The sequence below is a fragment of the Urocampus carinirostris genome, chromosome 6, assembly GCF_059441175.1.
Source record: "Urocampus carinirostris isolate Australia breed hairy pipefish chromosome 6, RoL_Ucar_1.0, whole genome shotgun sequence".
NCBI lineage: Eukaryota > Metazoa > Chordata > Actinopteri > Syngnathiformes > Syngnathidae > Urocampus > Urocampus carinirostris.
The window spans coordinates 16,702,831-16,723,540 of NC_142354.1; the positions used below are offsets into that span (position 1 = coordinate 16,702,831).

General features: G+C 39.1%; 1 protein-coding gene across 3 annotated transcripts in view; it reads right to left on the minus strand.

The window, feature by feature from the left end:
* The window catches only part of pax7a (paired box 7a), a 113,152-nt gene that overhangs the window by 4,853 nt on the left and 87,589 nt on the right, over positions 1-20,710 (minus strand). For all 3 annotated transcript variants that reach the window (XM_088338063.1, XM_088338064.1, XM_088338061.1), the window contains one exon: positions 2,319-2,574. In XM_088338063.1, coding sequence (XP_088194189.1) covers positions 2,319-2,574 — 256 coding nt within the window. The remainder of the gene's footprint in view (positions 1-2,318; positions 2,575-20,710) is intronic.

Here is a 20,710-nt window from a genome sequence, read left to right on the forward strand (position 1 = left end):
GGTCAAGATGCTCTTTTGCGTTTTATCAACATTGTGTATTTGTCGAAGGGGTTTATATTGTTCTCAAATATTAAATATGAAAATACATGGGGCAGTGGTTAGCGGGTGTGCGGCACAGTTCTGAGGTCGTGGGGATCTCCTGCATGGGTTCAAATCCAGCTACCGGCCTTACTGTGCGTAGTTTGCATGTTCTCCCCGTGCTTGGGTGGGTTTCTTCCGGGCACTCCGGTTTCCTCCCACATTCCAAAAACATGCATTTCAGGTGAATTGGCCGGTCCAAATTGTCCCTAGGTGTGACTGAGCGAGTGAGTTGTCTGTCCCCGTGTGCCCTGCGATTGGCTGGCAACTAGTTCAGGGTGTCCCTTGCCCACTGCCCGGAGATGGCTCCAGCCCCCCCGCGACCCTAATAAGGATAAGCGGTACAGCTAATGAGGTGAGATGAGATGAAAATACATCAATCAGTAACAAGTCTATGGTTGCAATTAAAGTGTGTGATATTCAGTGCCTCCTAGTGTTAACCTCCATTATATTACACTTATGAGAAGGCGAATGTCTTTGTTTCATTTTAGAACTTTGTTTGAAAATGATTTTATTTCATGAAAATCTATCCTTGCAAATACTATGGAATACAGATTTAATGGTTGGTCGGATCCCTTAACCGTGTCATGAGTGCTGATGTGACTCACCTGTGCCCACTCATTTGGCGCCAACCGCCACAGGTTCTGATTGGATCCCTGTCACTATTTGAGCCCGGCCCTGTCAATCCCCTGTGGTCAGTCCGTCTGTGAACATCAGTTAACACGAGGAAAGCATTTTTCGACCCTGACTCCTACCTGTCCCGTTTTTTGCTACCGTGTGTTCCCCTGCTTCAACCTGTTTTTGATCCTTACGATGTCTACTCTCCCGTCCGGGCTTTTGCCCTCTTTTTGTCACCGATCACGTCTACTGTCCCGTCCCTGCTCTCGACTTCTTTTTGTCCTCTACCACGTCTTCTCTCCTATTCCGGCTTCCGACTCGCTTCCGACCCCGACCACGTTTTTGCTCTCCTGTCCCGGCTGCTGACCCGTTTTTGCGGTCCCCGACTCCGCCATCGCTCGCCACGGAAGATCCACTTCTGCGTTCGGAGCGCAATCCGAGTACCAGAGCGACCTGCTTTCCGTACCCAGCAATCACCGGATCGTGGGTGCACACCTTTCTCCTAATAAAACTTGTGAGAAACGCAACGCAAGTGGGTCCTGTCTCCGTTCTGGTCTAGACAAACCGCTATGGTCGCAGGGGCACCATTTTCCTGTGGTGCGGCTTGGACAAGTACAACCTGGTGGTGCCCATTGCACTCCAAGCTACCATGTTTCCATCCTCCTATGGTAATTCGAAATTATTATACATTTGAAAAACATTGATTTGAGTAATAGGCAAAAGTACATAAACTATCATACAAATGTGCACTTTATTTGAACACTCATGTGTCGAGAACTTTGTATTCATTTTACATGACGTGAGCTTCACGTAAATGGAGCTGACATCATCGCCTGCCATCTTGCTGCTACAGTTACCCCCAAAACCTTGTAAAAGGCTGGTCAAAAAATGAAGTAAAGTGGTGTGGTTCGGTTACTTTGGATCTACGTAGTTTGTCTTCTTCCTTGTGCTTAGTAGCACTTGTTTTCGGTCGCACTACATAATACAGTGACACATAGTGGGACAGACTAGTACATTATAGAGAAAGAGAGAGAGATAAAAAGAGAGAAAAAGACCAAGAGAGAAAAAAGACAGGAAGAGTGAGAAAGAGAGAGAACTAAAACAGAAATAAAGGGAAACCGATATCAAGAAAAAAAAGTGAATGAGAAAGACAAAAAAAGAAAAGGAAAGAGAGAAAGAAAAGTAAAAAGACAGATAAAGAGAACAAGAGAAAGAGATAGAGAGAGAAAAAAGAGAAAGTTTATAAAGAGAGAGGAGAAAAATACAAAGAGAGACAGGGAGAGAGAAAAGAAATAGAGACCTAGAAAGAGAAACTGAGAGGGAGAGAAAGTTGAAAAGAGAAGAAATGGAGCGTAAGAAAGAGGATTGAGACGGAGAGGGAACAAAAGATTTAAAAAAAAATAGAGATATATGAAAAGAAAATAAAGAGAGAGAGAAAGAAATGCATCTCCAGTTGATTTGTGAGTGATGCCTGGCTTTGGCGGCATCCAGTCGACATTTCCATCTGCAAAGTCTTTTTTCACTTGTGCTTCTCTCAACGGTTAATACCCTTGGCAGGCCTGATCCAGCCCACGTCACGAGATAGAACGTATTAAGATTTGATAGGAAGGTATTTCCCTTACTTTGGCCGTACTGGCTATACTGGTATCCGGCGGCGGCAGCGACGGGGTCCACGCTGTAGCTGGTGGCGCTGTAGGTCGGGGGGCAGTAAGACTGCGAGGAGGCCAGGCTGTCCACACCCTTGATGGAGTCCGAGCGCTGGCTGCAGCTCGCCGAGATCGGGTTGGAAGCGTCCAGGCTGCCGTGCAGCGGCGAGATGGAGAAATCGTGTTGCGCCTGCGAAGGCACCGCGCTTCCGTTGCTCAGGATACTCATCACCTGGGGGCGCCAAAAACAACCCACGCGTCAAAACGCAGCCGATGGCGATCGAATTCCCACAAGTGGACGTCGTGTTTATTTGTACGTTATAGCCTTGTTTTCAAAAAGTCTCCAATGGCTGTAAAGACCACCAATACAAGATCCCCTGATCTGTAACATACATGAGGGTAAGGGAAAACTCAATAACCTCGGCATGAGGAAAATGAAACACCTTGAGACTCTTTGGTCTTCAGGCAAAAAAGATAAATAAGTGACTAAGTTAAAGGAAATCCAATAGGAACATATTTTACTGTTTTCATCATTCAGCTTCTTAATTGTAGATCATGGGTGGGGAAACGACGGCCCGCAGGCTACGCGGCCCATCGGCCTTTCTAATCCGGCCCACCAAATATTAAAGACAAAGTGATAATACATAAAAAATGGTTCGAAAAATATTGTCCCCAGCGTCCAACATTTAAACAGCAAAGTACCTTTTCCTTCAGTCACTTTTTTTAAATAAGGTGTTTATTTCATATATCAGACGGAAAAACACGTTCATAGACAATGCTTTACATTGAGAAATGAGAATGTAATTCGTACTAATTTCATCTTTTTCAGAGGAGTGAGAAAAGGGCTCAAAATCATAAAGGACAAATCCTACCATATCTAGGAATAGATATATAAATGAATAAATGAAGGCAGCACGGTGGAGCAGTGGTTAGCGCGTGTGCGGCACAGTGCTGAGGTCGTGGGAACCTCCTGCGTGGGTTCAAATCCAGCTCCCGGCCTTACTGTGCGGAGTTTGTATGTTCTCCCCGTGCTTGCGTGGGTTTCCTCCGGGCACTCCGGTTTCCTCCCACATTCCAAAAACATGCATTTCAGGTGAATTGGCCGGTCCAAATTGTCCCTAGGTATGACTGAGCGAATGAGTTGTCTGTCCCTGTGTGCCCTGCGATTGGCTGGCAACCAGTTCAGGGTGTCCCCTGCCCACTGCCCAATGATTGCTGGGATGGGCTCCAGCACCACCGCGACCCTACTGAGGATAAGCGGTGCAGCTGATGAGATGAGATGAGATGAATAAATAAATACCTGCAGATAAATGCAATGTAGATAAATGAGCACATAAATAAATCATATTATATTTTAAAATACATCATGGATTTTATCATTTTAACTGCGTATTTTGCAGTTGTATATTCGTCATGTATTTTGTCATCTATTTTCTCATTTATTTTGTCATCTATTGTGTTGCGTATTTTGTCTCTTATTTTTTTAATCGCATATTTTTTCCATGTATATTGTCGTGTATATTGTCAGGTATTTTGTTTCATATTTTGTCATTTATTTAGTCATTTACATTATCATGTATTTTCTCATCTATTTTCTCATTTTTTGTTGCCTTTTTTTCATGTATTTCGTAAATTTTTTAATCGCATATTTTTCCACGTATATTGTTGTGTATTTTGTCAGGTATTTTGTTAAATATTTTGTCATTTGTTTTGTCGTTTAATTTCTCATGTATTTTCTCATGTATTTGTCATTTTATTTGTTATATATTTTGTAGCGTTTTTTTTTTCATGTGATTTGTTACCTTTTTGATCGGGTATTTGTTATTTATTCTGTTGTTTATTTTGTCATGTATTCTCTCTGTATGTTGTCATTTATTTTGTCCGTTGTTTTGTCATGTATTTTCTGATACATTTTCTGATACATTTTCTCATGTACATATTTTGTCATTTGTTTTGACACATATTATGTTGCGCTTTTTTTCATGTATTTTGTCATCTTTTTGATCGTGTATTTTGTCATTTATTCTGTTGTTTATTTTGTCATGTATTTTCTCATGTATTTTGTTATTTGTTTTGACATATATTATATTGCGTTTTTTCATGTATTGTCGCCTTTTTGATCGTTGTATTTGTCATTTATTCTGTTGTCTTCTCATGTATTTTGTCAAGTATTTCCTCATGTATTTTGTCACTGATATTGCTATATATTTTTTGCGTATTTTGTCATCTTTTTAATCATGTACATGTATGTATATGTATATGATGTCATATATATTTATTTTAGTTTGTCATGTATTTTGTCCTTTTTTTGCATATTTTGTTGCATATTTTGTCATTTATTTTGTTGAGCATTTTGTCGCATATGTTGTCATGTATTTTGTCAGGACCAAATTTTACTCAAATGAGGTGGAATGTCAAACTAGCTAAGCTTTTTACCCATTGGTTGGTCGCTGTAGTAGCCAATACCGAAATCAATAAATGACAATATGCATAAACAAATGAATACATTGCAATTATGTCATATATATTTAGGTATTACGTGTTCATTTTGTTAGCGCTCAGCCCCACGGTGTGGGGGTCCAAGGTTCAGGTCCATCTATCGCACCCTCCCCGTGTGGGGTTTGCATGTTCTCTGTTCCTGCGAGGGTTTCCTCCAGGCACTCCGGTTTTCTCTCACATTTCAAAAACCTGCATGGCAGGTGAATTGGCCGGTTCGAATTGTGAGTGAGCGAGTGAGTTTTCTGTCTCTGTGTGCCCTGGCAACAAGTTGAAGGTGTCCCCCTGCCCACTGCCTGAAGATAGCACCCCCACCACTCTTTCAGATAATGGATACATAGTTGGTGTTCATTTATTTATATCACATGTATTTGTGGGTATTTATCTATATATTTATGGCAGGCTCGGCCCTCCATTTAGGGTCACTGGCTGAAGCCTATCCCAGCTGACTTTGGGCGAGACACCATCCAATCACAAGGCACATTTTACCAGAAAGACCCCCCTTCCTCCTGGAATCGAACAAAAAAAGACGAAGCGACCCATTCTTTTTGGAAATGAGTCGAAGGGGAAGAAAAGCGACTGTTCCCAGTAGCTGGCGCTGTCAGCGAGTGTTCCGATGAGGGACATCGGGGTCTCCGGGCGATAATAAGCCCGCCACCCGCACCAGACGGCCCCCATCCCGGGGCCAAAGCCAGAGCCGACGGCACAACAAGCGCCCAGGGACTCGCTAATCCTTGGCCCCCGAGCTCATCGTCTCATGAATAGTAATGGACTTGGAACTGGTAAATGATCCCCTCGGATCCCCGCGACAGTCAGAGAGGCCCGCTGATACCGCAGGTTAGGGCCCGGCCCCGCAATATGCCCAAGCGCGCATTATTCCCACCGCATAAAGCTTCCAATTCAATATTCTAGATTATTGTAATAGCATGTGACATTCGCCGGAGGAAGAGCTCGGAATGTGTTCAAATGGAAGAGATTACCTCCAGTTGTGCTCCACTTAAGCACCTTGTTAAAGAGGCGCAAGGATATAGGATGGATTGAGTAGGGGGAAAAACTATTGCAGTTTATATTCTATTTAATAAATATGAAAAAACGAATAGTAACATATCATTCAGGGTCTTCCATTGCACTACTTTCTATTTCACTATTGTTATAATGCACTTTTTGTCATTGCACGATTACTATAACACAGGCCAGTCTCCAAAAACTAAATATCTTTGACTATCCCGTTGGTCTTGTAAAACATTTATTACGCGTTGCATGCAATTTTCACGATGTTATTTTCAAAGACAAAAAAGAAGGTTCAGTTTAATTCAAACTCAATTGAATTGGGGGCTGCTAGATCTGGGGTCTGTTTAAGGGGGGGGGTCAAATCACGTTTTCTAAAACAAAGTTCTTAAATATCATATTTCTTTAAATTCCAGACAAAAATAAGATTACAAAATTAGAAAAAATAATGATACATAATACATAATAATCATGTGAATTTCCCTGTGGGGATGAATAAAGTATCTATCTATCTATCTATCTATCTATCTATCTATCTATCTATCTATCTATCTATCTATCTATCTATCTATCTATCTATCTATCTATCTATCTATCTATCTATCTATCTATCTATAAGAAAATAAATCAATCCCTAACTAATCTAGGGCTGCACTTAAATGAACAGTGTGGTTATCAGTGTCTCCTAGTGGTAACACATATCTAATTCCTTCAAAATATATATTGATTTATATATTTTGCAAAAATACATGAATTAACAAGTAAAAGTGCATTTTTTTTAAATACACATTGGTCGAGAAATGCCTATTTTACATGTGGACCGATCCACATATTTAAATGATAAATACTGAACGAGTACTATGTCATGATGACTGATTTGGATCACTTGTGCCCGCTCGTTTGGTGCCAGCCGCTGCGGGCTACCTGATTGGTTCCCTGTCATTTTTAAGCCCAGTCCTTTCACTCGCCTGTGGTCAGTCTGTCTGCGAACCTCTGTTGTTACAAGGCAAGCCTTTTTGACCCTGACTCCCACCTCTCCCGTTTTTGCACCCGTTTTTCCACCTTTCCGTTCCAGATCGCCCCGTTTGTCTCCGGCTACGACCCATTTTTGATCCCGACCACGTCTGCTCTCCCGTCCCAGCTTACAACCCGTTTTTGATCCGGACCTTGTTTTTGCTCTCCTGTCCCGGCTATCGACATGTTTTTTCCGTCCCTGACACCCCCCATCACCCGCTACGGAAGATCCACTTCCGTATTCGGATCACGATCCGATTGCGAGAGCGACTTGCTTCCCGTGTCCTGCGAGCACCGGATCGCGGCGATGCCATTCCTCTTTCTATATCTCAATAAACGTGTGAGAAACGTTACACGATTGGGTCTACCCTTTGTGCTGGTCGTGACATACTAGGATCGGATCGATACTATTATCTTGGGATCGATACCTTCTTCCCATTGTAAATATAACCATAATAATGTTAAGTGTAAGATTATCCTAACACTCCAAAGTGCAGTGTAGTGTAAAATAAAATCTTTTTATCACGGAAAAATTAACTCTGAAAATGTAACTCTACTCCCTCGATAAGTACCATGTTTTCACTGGGGTAGTGTTAAAATGTACTTTACCAGTGTTTTATTGACACTGGTTACCGTGACCATTCAAGATGGTAATTACAAAGACGAGCACATATTTATTACTGCACCGAAAGAAAATGGCCAATGGACTGCATTTATGTAGAGCTTTACCAGTTCACTGAGGACCTCCGAAGCACTTTACAATACACTTCAGACTTTATTGATGGTAACTTTAATTTGATCTCAGGTTTTGGACCCGTTGAATAATGATTTGGTTGCCACACACCGGATTGATGTTGCTCACCGTTGTAAAAAGAGCAGCTTGTTCTTTTCCTCGCTCCCGCACTGTGTTTAAAATCGCAGTGTTTGAATTGTAGGAAAAATGAGTGCCTTATGGTCTCGACTTAAGGGTATGTTACTGTGTATTAACACTGCCACCCCCTTCTAAAACGATTATTAATGAAACTTCTCAACACACAACACAGTTTGAAAATAAAAAGAGGGAAAAAAGATGGTTTTGAAAATGATGGGGGGGGGGGACCCGAACTTATGTCCGACATATGCTTCCCTCCCTGGCGAGGGGGTCTTCCTCTCGACATCAGGTTCGTGTTGAGTTTGGCTACGCTACGCTAACCTGCGACCCCTTCGGCTGCTAAACCAATTAGGCCCTCGCCAGGGCCGTCGCCACATACAGGGCAGCAGGAATTGAACCTCGACACCAGGGCTGGGCAAAATACAGCCCGCCAGCCAAATGCGGCCCATCAGCCTTTTTTATCCAGCCCGCAAAACGAATAGTTGAAATATGATAAAAAATATATATATAATTGTACGGTAAATAAAGCACTACCAAACAGTTTTTTTTCGCCAACTTTGCCCCATTGTCCATTTGTGTGAGAAATACTATGTGAATACTACAAAAAAAACGCAGAAATGCAACGGAAAAACTACAAAAATACTATGGAAATAGTTGAAAAATACTTTTACAGAAACACTACAAAATACAAATATATCAGCAAAGAAATATTACAACAGAAAAACAACAAAAATATATATCCATTAATAACACACAAATACAAAAGAAATACTTCAAAAATACTACTATATTAATAATCCAAAAATACTTTTACAGAAATACTAAACAAAATACCACCAGCAAAATATTACCACGGAAATACTATAAAAATACTACTACAAAAATATTACAATAGAGACACCACATACATACTACTATGAAAACACCAAAAAAAGATTCCCACAGAAATGTGACAAAAATACCCCTACAATATGAAAATACTGTTACTGAAATATTACTTCAGAAATACTACAAAGGTCAAAATACTATAATACACAATTTAAATATTGAAATAGAAAGACTACAAAAATACTACTACAGTAATGCTACAAATGCTACAAAAATTCTACTGTGGAATTAATACAAAAATACAACATAAACACTGCAGAAATAATACTATTAAAATACTAAAAAATACTTCTACAGAAATACTCCAAAAATACCACCAAAGTAACACTCCAACAGAAATATTACAACAAAAACACTACAAATATAGTACTCCAGAAATATTACCACAGATAGACTATATACATTTAACTACAACAATACTACAAAAACACAACAGATTTACTATAAACACTCTGATATGGAAATACCAAAGAAAATACTACTATCAAAATAATACAGAATATACAACAATGGAAATACTACAGAAACACTATAAAAGTAGTACTATGGAAATATTACAAAAATACTACTGTAGAAAGTCTTCCAAAAAATCTACAAAGTAAAACTAGTGTAATGCTACAAAAATACTACAGTAATACTAAAAAAATACACCAAAGTAAAACTCCTATAGCAATATTTCAACAAAAATACTACAAATATAGGACTACAGAAATATTACCACAGAAATCCTCCAAACGTTTAACTACAGTAATGTAACAAAAATATCACTAAAGCAACACTACTACAGAAATATAAAAACATAAATACAACAAAAATGATACTACATAAATATGACCAACAATACCACAAAAACACAACAAAGAATAAATAAAATACTAATATTAAGATACTACAGAAACACTATAAAAATACTACTGTGGAAATAATCCAGAATCGAAACATAAACACTACAGATATGATACTAAAAATGTAAATACTAAAAAGATACCTCTGCAGAAATATTACAAAAATACTAACAAAGTAACACCCCAACAAAAAAATTAAAACAAAAATACTACAAATATAGTACTACATAAATACTACCACAGAAATCATACAAACGTTTAACTACAGTAATACTACAAAAACACCATCAAAGGAGCACTACTACCGAAATATAACAACATAAATACGACAAAAAATAATACTACATAATTATTACCACTGATAACTACACACATTTAACAACAATAATACTACAAAAACACTATGAAAATACTACAAAAATACTACTTTAGAAATTCTACAAAAAAATCTACGTAAAACTAGTATAATGCTACAAAAATACTACAGTATTCCTAAACAAAATACTTCAGAAAATATACAAAAATATTTACAAAATAAAAAAAGTAAAGCTACAAAATTAAATAGCAAATTAAGTGCTTAAAACAGGGTACTAATCTAGTACTTTGCTTAAATTGTGAGCGTCCCATAACTAATTTGATGAACTAATCTATTTCAAAAAACAATCTAACGAAATATAAGATGTAGAAGTCTGCATGTACATTCCTTCATGAATGAGGGTCTCCAGGATTGGCCCCTTGGCTAAATCTGGGCGTTCCACTTTAGCTTTTAATTGAAGCTCGATTCCGTCTTTCCTGATGTCGAGCAATAGCCAACAATGACTGCAATTAATATTCACGCTCATGAAAGTTCTTCAAAAGAAAATGGATGTCTTATCTGAGAAAATGGCCGCCGCCACACTTCTTTTTTTTTTGCTATTTTCGTGGGTCAAACATAGCCGTTAGTCGTTCTCCAAAAGGGAAAAATGCTTTCAATCATTTCATTTTTGCTAAGGCAGCAAAGATAAGTACTTTCCTCGCAGCCCACATACGCTCCTTTAAAATTACTAAAAAGGGGTACAGTTAGCTGATAGTACGTTCAAACAGAGACCTCTACATACATTTTAGTAAAAATGATTTAATCATTTAAAAGTGTTTTCCTGCTTTTTATTTTGATTCTTTTTGGAAATTTTGTATTTGAATCTGGAAACTTTGCTGTTAGATTTCGAATAGAAGGGAGTAAAGCTTCACAGAATTGTTTTGGAAATGGTGCTCGGGTTTAGCGGCATCCAGTGGACACATTTAAAACTGCAAGTCATTGTTTGATATGATGCGGCTCATTTTTATTCTCTTGTGCTTCTCTCATTCCGCTAGTCGGACTAAGTCTGTTGATGAGCCTGACACGGCCTGACACCTCTTCCTAAACATTTCAGAAAGAGGAGGAAATCCATTTTGCGTATAAAAGTGATCACTTTTATGAAGGAAAATATTTTATCGTTGTGTTTAGTTTGTATTTTTCGAATTAAGCAAAAAAAAGTACAGTGTGTAGAAACCATATTTTTAGTAGAAAATCAGGTTTTTGTGTATTATGCGGACGACTGAAAAATGCTTGTCGGGCCAAAAATGAGCCACTGTTTTTCATAAGTCTTTATATTTACACTCTACTGTATTTCAATACCGAATTCAAATAAGGAAAAAACTGATTTTACTCGAGAATTCTCCAAAAAAAACTTACTAATAAAAGCCTTTCCATATCAATATCACTGATGCTTTGCATGGGCAGCACGGCGGCACAGTGGTTAGCGCTTGTGCGGCACAGTTCATGTCATGGGAACCTATCGTGGGTTCAAATCCAGCTCCAGACTTTCTGTGCGGAGTTTGTATGTTCTCCCCGTGCTTGCGTGGGTTTCCTCCGGGCACTCCGGTTTCCTCCCACATTCCAAAGACATGCATTTCAGGTGAATTGGCCGGTCCAAATTGTCCCTAGGTGTGAATGAGCGATTGAGTTGTCTGTCCCTGTGTGCCCTGCGATTGGCTGGCAACCAGTTCAGGGTGTCCCCTGCCCACTGCCCGATGATTGCTGGGATGGGCTCCAGCCCCCCGCGACCCTACTGAGGTACGCTAATGAGATGAGATGAGATGATGCTTTGCATTTTCTCCCATCCTTCATTGACTTCCTAAATCAGTTTTTCCGCACATCATTCTTTTGAATAGTGTGTTGTATTGGCATCTCGTGCCCAGCTTCTTCCAACTTCAGCCCCTCTATTTTCTGCAGGTGCCCCACCGGGAGGAAAAGCTGTAGATGTCCCCCCAGAATAATGTTTTCAATCGTGTTATGCCGTGTCTCTCGTTTCAATATCACTTCCTATTGGCGTCTCAAGCACGCTTCTTCATAATTCTTTGCACACTGCTGTAGGTCTTCCATCGGTTGTATGATTTCGCTCCAGAATTCACAAGTTCTTCATTTCCTCGCTTCTCGAGTACCCGCGCCTTCGTCCTTTGCATTGGCACTCTCTCCATTTTTTAACACTCAAGCAGCGCATTCCGCTCCGGAATTGTAATTTTCGAAAAGCATAAATGTATTCTATTCACATTTCTTTAACCTTCCTATGAGCTTCCACATTTCCATTTTTTTTCCTCAACCAGGACTGCTGCAGGTGTTATAATATGAGGGAAAAAATAGCACAGATGAGTTTAATAAGACTATTGTGTGTCTTTCATTTCTGTATGATGTTCTATTCGTGTATCCAGCAGTCTACTTGTGATGTGTTATTGGCGAACGTAACGGCTCTATGAGCTCACTTGGAGGGAAAAGACGGGAGCCGGCTATGCATCATTCTTTGAGGAGCCTTTTTTTTCTCTTGAAGGCACAGCATGCATTTTTTTTAGGATTCTGTGTTTTTGAGTACATATAAAGTAAAAATTAATTTTTCAGATGTGTTAATATTTCATAATAATTTCCTAATTCCAGTGTTTCCTGACTAGCGTGACACATTTAAGTTTTATTTTAGTTTATTTGTTGTTGCGCCGAAAGGGTATATAATTCATTTTACATTTTTTGGGTCATGTGTTTTTCAGGAATCGCAAATTGCTGTACTTCAACGGAGCTCCGTATAAAAATTTTTAAGTGTTCTAAAAGTTTATTATAGAGTGAAAACTATTTCATTATAATTAAGTAGTGCAATGGATTGAATAAAGTAATGATGAAGTCACTTTGTGCAAAAGTTTACATAATAATCGTTAATACATATCCATTATAGCAACAACAAAAATCTGAGGAGCCGTTTGGAACCAGAAAGAGACGGCTCTCAAAAAAGAACTAGAATTCTATTCACTATAGTCTACATCCCTTTGTATTTCCTTTTAAGTTCTTGCACTTGCTGCCGCCGGTGGAAAAAGAACAAGTCTGTGTTGCAATCTGGCATTATTCTCCAGAGTATGTTCGCCCTGGTGCTATCCTGTAGAAATATAGGGCTCAAATTTTACGCCACGCAGCCCCCTGTCCCTTTTACTTCTGGTAGTAAATATATGTTTGTCTCTGTAATCACCAAATATGGTCACATAATACGGAAACACGTGGCGCAAACAACTCGGAGAAGAACTGAAAACACTGATTCAGGTGTGCTGGGGCAATGCGCTGGTGGCACTTTCATAATGTAATATTTGATGTTTTGAGCTCCACAACAATTCTGTTTTCATTGTGTTATGTATGTATGAGGCATAAGGTGCACTAAACAGTTCCTGTCGGAGCGTGCAACAGTAGATAGCGCAAGGCACGTTATTTTTTTGCCCAACCAGGGTCTGCCACGTCTACTGCCACCGTCGCTGATATTGGCCTGTGCAGTGTCTAGCCTTGTTCGCTTCTACACCAAATGAACTTCCAAGCTTCCTGTATTTTAAAAGACAAGGCATAGGGGCTTGATAACTACAGCATTAAGCCCCTGCTTGTCTACACTAACTATGAGATGTCCAGGGCATGTCTGGATTGTGTTCTTTGTAATTTCATCCCCAGTTGTTTTTTTGTTTGTTTTGTTTTTCACCGTCATCATCTACATATTTATTCACATAAATATGTATCCAGATTGTGCTGAATTTAAATAAAATGATTGTGACAGAAATACAAATCAACCCTCAACTATAATAGACATTTAGTTGATAATGATAGTAATAATAAAAACAACAAAAATAATAGTCATGATACTTGTTATAATATAACTATTAGCTTTACCCATCTATTGACTGTATAAGGCTTCTTCTCACTTACATTTTTGGATACCAATAATATTAACAATCTAACAAAAGACTGATACCCCTCTCGCCAACAAATCTATACCCCTGGCCACCCTCTCGTGGAGTCATTGCTCATTTGACCCTTTCACTGCTTCAATATATGTTTCGGCAGATAAGACTGTCAGATTAGAATGTAATATAATATATCCACTCTTTCATATTTTTTTGCACTAGCTGCCACAGGTGAAAAAAAGAGATTTCACTTCATAACGAATGCTCAAATTTATTTCCGACATCACGTTCTCTATGCAACATTCGCCGCAGCAGGCGTAACGAAAACGACACATTTCACTCCAGATTTATTTGAAAGGTTATTAACCGTGTCATTATTTTGCCGTTAATTTTCAACAACAATGCACAAAGAGAAACTCGTCAAACATCCGCATAGACAACGGCGACAAAAAAAATTTGACGTGACTGCTGCAGACATGAAGGCGGCTCTGAAAGGAGCTCTTTATGTGCCATTTATTTATCTGAAAGGATGCACATTGTATCAATTTACAATTCTCCGCAGGCTGTGGCGTTCGCAACTTGAGAGAATTAATTACTTTTTTGTTATTATTTTGAAAGTAATCTATCTGTAGAGAGGAAAAGGAGGGGGTTAGAGGGAACAGCCCGGAGCACTGTCCTTTAAACTGAAGTCCTGGCTCGCATTATCTCTCCGAGCAGCACTTGTATGAACAACAAACGAGCTAGTGTGGAGGAGGAAACTGGTCAGTGAAGAGGGTTGCAAAAACAAAAAGACAACAAAAGCATTCTATAAACACATATAATTTGCCAATTTTTTTAAAGGTTGCCATGTTTTCCTGACTATAAGGCGCACCAAAAAAACACAAATTGACCAGAAATTTGAAGGTGTGCTAAACTAATGCAAAATACCGGATAAAATTGGGAATGCACAAAGTATTATTTTGTGTGCGTTACTAGAGGAGAATTTACAGTATAAAAAAGGAAAAATATCACATTGCTAAAAGTTCGATTTTGTACTGTGCACTTTTTTCAGAATACAGGACAGTACAGTAGTACTTCTATCTGCCGCTACCGGCGTGTGGTGGCGCTGTGAGAGGACACCCAACATCCACGCCGAAGAAGAAATCCTGCTTCTACTTCCTAGTTCGAGTGTAATGTAAACACACTGCACTTTATCTCTAGCACTCTAAGAACTTTGACATTTTAATTGTTTAATATATCCTGCATCCATTCATATGGTTGGTGTAAAGTGTAAGGACGATGTAATCTGTTTCTTTTTAAATGAAAGTGGAATAATTTAGCTTGATGCGGTTGAGAAAATGGTTGGATTGCTTTTTTTCAGCCACTTTCTACCACAGACAAGGAAGTTGCCTAACTCTTGAAGCTCATCTTCCAAAAATGAGTTAAAATTAACTTTATTCATAATTATAGAGCATATTCTTTTACGAAATACTTATTTTTTAGGACAAAACAGGTTACTTATACAAGCCTTAAACATACTTATATAAACCTTAAACATACAAAATATAGCACTGAAGCAACTTATGAACAAATTCAACTTACGAACGATTATCCGGAACCTATCTTGTTTGTAAGTAAGACAGCATCTGTACTACTATTATTTGTGCACGATTGCTGAACAAAATTGCAAAAGACCGTCCGCAACGGGAATCGAACCCGGGTCACAGCGGTATGAGCGCCGACACCTAACAACTAGATTAACCATTATACAATATACCGTATGAAAAGGCATGAGGTTCGATCTCATTGTCACACTACTTTTATGTTGCCAGAGAGGAATTTTAGGGAATGGAGAGAACAGAAAGTCGTTCAAGAATAAATACAATAGCTCTTATTCTAGTTTGAATTGCATGTGCCTTATAGTCCATTGCGCGTTATAAAATATATATGACAAAAGGCTATTTTTGGAGGGTGCACCTTCTAATCCGGTGCACCTTATATCTCAGGAAATACGGTACTATACTTTGATTGAAAGATTATTAGAAATACGTTGTGTCGTCTCGGAAATCTAGTAGGAAATTCTAGAAAAATCAATGATTCCAGATCAAAGTATTTTGCCTAAATATAAACCGGAAATACCACTGAAAGTGTACGGAAGTGTATAGCTGACAAACAAAAAGAGCCATGCCAAGTTTTGCCGTTTCCAGGAAAATGTTTACACAAACATACCATTCTCACATATGAAAGGGACAGTATGTCTTTTTTAGCACCTTTAAGTGGTGACAAAAAATTTAATTCATAAAAAAATAAAATAAAAAACATATTGGATTGTTACAATAATCAAAAATACATGGACTATATTTTAGATACTCGTAGGTCAAAGAGCTGCCGTAATCGTCTGCCATCTTGCTGCTACAGGTAACCCACAAACCCAAAACCTTGTGAAAAACTGTGCAAAACAATTAAGAAGAAAAATTGTGCGGTTTGGTCACATTGAACCTCTATAGTTTGTATTCTTCCTTTGTAGCACTCGATCTCGGTTGCACTACAGCAATACAGCAGCATCTAGTGGTCAAAATCTTCTTTAAGAGAAATGTTACTTCAGAGTGGCTTCTCATGAGAGAAAATGTGTAAAAATGCTAATTATATGATATTTTAAGTCATATCGGTCCGTTTTTTAGGAGGGAGGGGCGAATTTAAAAAATATATAAAATTTTCACTTATTTCTTTGGCAGATTTTTATTTTCTCAAATCAAGCAAAACATTTTCTTTTTAAACTTTGTTTCGAGTGCTTGAGAGGTGAACTGAAAAACAATATCGAAAATGTGTGTCCAAATATATACGCAAGATTTTGCACCTGCCGCATTTTGTTAAAAATACCGGAATTAGAAAATAAACAAACAAGTAAAAAGGTGACAACCAATGGAAGGGCATGGGCGCTAGAGACACAAATAGAAAGTAGTATCTGGAAAGTGGGAAGTGGAGGCTTTTGGGAGTAACGGAGGGGGGTTATTGGAGTACAAAGACTCCTGCAGGACTGCGCTGGCCCGGGGGCTTGCCTGCCTGGAGAGCTGATAGCGAGAGCTCCTCTGTTCCATCCACAAATACTCTTAATCTGCGCAAGACTGGATTAGTTCCTCTGTCACCGATAGCTGTCGCGCTCTGCCCAAATGAAATGCCCCCGAGGCGTACCTTTAAGTTGGGCAGGGGTCAAAGGGTGCCCAGACGGGCGGCGGCGGGGGGAAAAAGAGACGCGTCGGTTATCGGGACGACGCAGGACGTGGCGTTTTAAGCCGATGGAGAGATAGGCGGAAATGATCCTTGAGTTGAGGATCGATACTACTTCCACTTGGCTCGACCTCTGGGGCTCGTCCTGGAAGTGTTTGACTTTGACAGGGGTCAGTTATTTACTCTTAAATGCACAAACAAGGAAGAAAAGGGAGATTGTAGAGTGTAAGAAATAGCCTGTCAGAATTGGCATGAGCATCGGCATTCTGGAAGGGGCATTACCTTCTTAAGGTTTCTTCATTTTCCTTATGTTGAGTTTTTACTTGCCCTCGTGTAGGTTTTAGATCAGGATATGGTGTCATAATAGTCTAGTTTGTCCGGGGAGCCCTTTAAGACTCCTTGTGATTAAGGGCGTCAAGAATAAACATGACTTGACTGAGATTTTTGAGTTTTTCCTTTCCCTCATGTAGGTTTTAGATCAGGGGGTGGTGTAATAATTGTCCACTTGCAATAATCTGTGGTCTGTGCAGCCCTTTGAGACTATTTGTGATTAAGGGCTATACAAATAATCATGACTTGACTTGACTAGAACTTAAAACCTCGCCGCTAGTTTATGTAGCGTTGACTCAAAGTTAGAAAAATAGTGCTTTATTGTTACTCGATCGGTTGGATTCTTACTTGTGATTTCAAGCATTTGTTTTCAGTTGCACGAAGGATATAGTGACATCCAGTGGTCAAAAAACCCCACAGCCTCTTTAACTTTCATATTGAGGCCAGGCCCTCAAAGTATCATTCAGAGGGCTGCAATTAGTCCCAGGGGCGCAGCTTTGAAACCCCTGATCTAAGCAGTTCAAATTTATTGATGAAAACACAACAACTTGTCTTTATATTAGACAAACATGCAAATTTTCTAAACAGTCATGCAAACTAAGGTATCTAAAAGCATTTCAATAATTAATAAAGCCAAATTCCTTTTAAACTAGAATGCACTGTATTTATTATATTGTTCTGTAGTTCTGCCATACTTAACATATTGTGCAGAAGTCTGGGGCAATAATTACAAAAGTTCACTACAGCCCCTTTTTATCCTCCAAAAACGTGCGATTAGAACCATACACAGGGTAGGATATCGGGATCAGACTCATATTTTATTCATGCAGTCCAAATTATTAAAATTGGATGATTTAATAAATGTTTTCACTTCGCAACTGTTATTTAAGGTCAACAAAAACATGGTGCCAGAAAACAACCAAAAAGTATTCATTCGGAAAGAGGGAAATTATAACTTGAGGGGCTGTAGTATATTCAAAATCTCAAAGGTGAGAACAACCAGGAAAAGTATGTGTGTGTCGGTGTGTGGAGTCAAACTTTGGAATAATTTACAAGATGCGATCAAACAATGTCCAACTATTCATGTGTTCAAATTTAAATACAAAAAAACATTACTGGTGAAATATAGGGATGAAGAAGATGGGATGAGTGAGATTGGAAATACTGCATTTAAAATTGTGGTTAACTTTTGGTTATTGTAGCTTTTATTATATAATAATTGTTATTATAAATATTATTTTTAATTTTATTGTTGTTATTATCATTGGTGCCGCAGTCATGTTTGGTAACTAGTGGCATTATGACGTTGAGGGATGGGTATTACGAAGATTAGTGTATAAAATATGTGATTATTGTAATTATTCTAATTATTGATATCTGACCTATGTAATAAGTATATCCATGAGATTTTGTTATATTAGACACAAGAGGAGAAGTAAATGTAAAATGTTAGGGAACAGGGAAGATAAAGGGGTAGGGAAAATAAGCATCTGCTTCTGACTACCCCTTTTCGAACATGTTACGAAACATTATTTTGTGGTTGACTCATGGTTTTTGTCCTGTTTTTATTTTAATGTTCGAAATAAAGTTTTCATTCATTAACGTAAGATTGCTTGATTCAATAAGATTACAAAGCAAATCATGATACAATTTCTGATCCATGCTGACTGTGGGTTAATAGGTACACCATGATTATTTATGGATCAATATTCGTAATGTGTTTCGAATATTATTGTTTTTGTATGCATAGTATACATTTTGGGAGTGATCCTAAACTAATTTGTGTGCCTCGCAAATCAAACGTTGCCTTAGACTGTTGCTCACTCTATAAACTGTGTCTCTATGAAAAAAACAGTATTTCAATGTATGTATTTAACATCAGCAAACATAGTTTTCAATGTTTTGGGTAAATTGATTATTTGCAGTACGTGTGTAAACCAATTTTCTGGGCAGATATCAGACGGAATTAGAGGTTTATACTTTGAAATCTATGCTTTTTGTGTGTGTTTGAAGAGGTCATTCATTCGATGTTTTTATAAGCACTGATTTTGCCCGACCTCACTTGCACCCTAGCTTCAGCGGCCCCCAACTCAATTGAGTTTGATGCCCTGTTCTAAAAGTTATATAGGATCCTGCAAAATCGGGCAGGGCACTCTGGTCCTCAAGGGCAGTATGTCTTGCATGGTTTTGGAGGTTTATCTTTTTCAGCTCAGGGCAGACAAATTATGATAATTATACATCCATCCATCCATCCATTATCTGCACTGCCTATCCTCAGTAGGGTCGCGGGGGTGCTGGAGCCTATCCCAGCTATCCTCGGGCAGTGGGCAGGGGACACCCTGAACCGGTTGCCAGACAATCACAGGGCACACAGAGAGAGACTCACTGGCTCATTTACACCTAGGGACAATTTGGACCGGCCAATTAACCTGACATGCATGTTGTTGGAATGTGGGAGGAAACTGGAGTGCCCGGAGAAACTCACGCATGCACGGGGAGAGCATGCAAACTCCAAACAAGAAGGTTCGATCTCACGACCTCAGAACTGTGCCGCACATGCGCTAAGCACTGCACCGCCGTGCTGCATAATTTATATATATATATATATATATTAGATATATATATATATATATATATATATATATATATATATATATATATATATATATATATATATATATATATATATATATATATATATATATATATATATATATATATATATATATATACGCCCCCAATTGGCCCCGCCCATCTGGCGCCAGCTGTGGCTTGTTGACTAAATGGCTTCCCTCCTCTCTCCGGTTTCCTGCATGTGTTTCCTTATCCGGTATCGTTCCTGTCTATTTTGTCCTGTGTAATACTGATCTCCAGTATTGTTGCTCGTGCAATTGGTATCGATTTCATCGGCTTCCTGTTGTTCAACGCCAGACTGCTGCCTCCCGCCTTCCGCCCAACGATCGCCGAATCACTGGTGTTTGGGTTAACGTGCATGACTGCCCCATTACCCGTAAAGTAAAGCTTGTGTGAGAAACGTCACGCATCTGGGTCTTCCTCCTATTTCGGTTCTTGACACTATATATATACATATCTCAAGCTGGTAGGAGCTTGGAATCACCTGTATTGGGGCAGATAAATCTCAAAAATCATGCCATACCACGTATACCTTGAGCACACACAACGAGAGCAGAATATTAGAGAACAATTTTTCGATACATTTTGAAATGGATCTTCTTCATTGTCGCATTATGTTTTACTCGCGACCTTCAAACCGTTAGCGCTCATCTAATAACGCCGACTATCTAGGAGTCAATATCCTCCCCCCTCCCCCCTGCCGTGAGATGAGGGGGCCAGCCCAGCGGGCAGTCAGGCCCCTCATCTGAGCAGACAAAATGACTATTTAAAAATAACAGCGATTGCATAAATTGAATTAAAGCGTTTTGGTCACGGTGAAGGTGGCGCGGGGGCCCGGGGGTGGGGAGCGGGCCGAG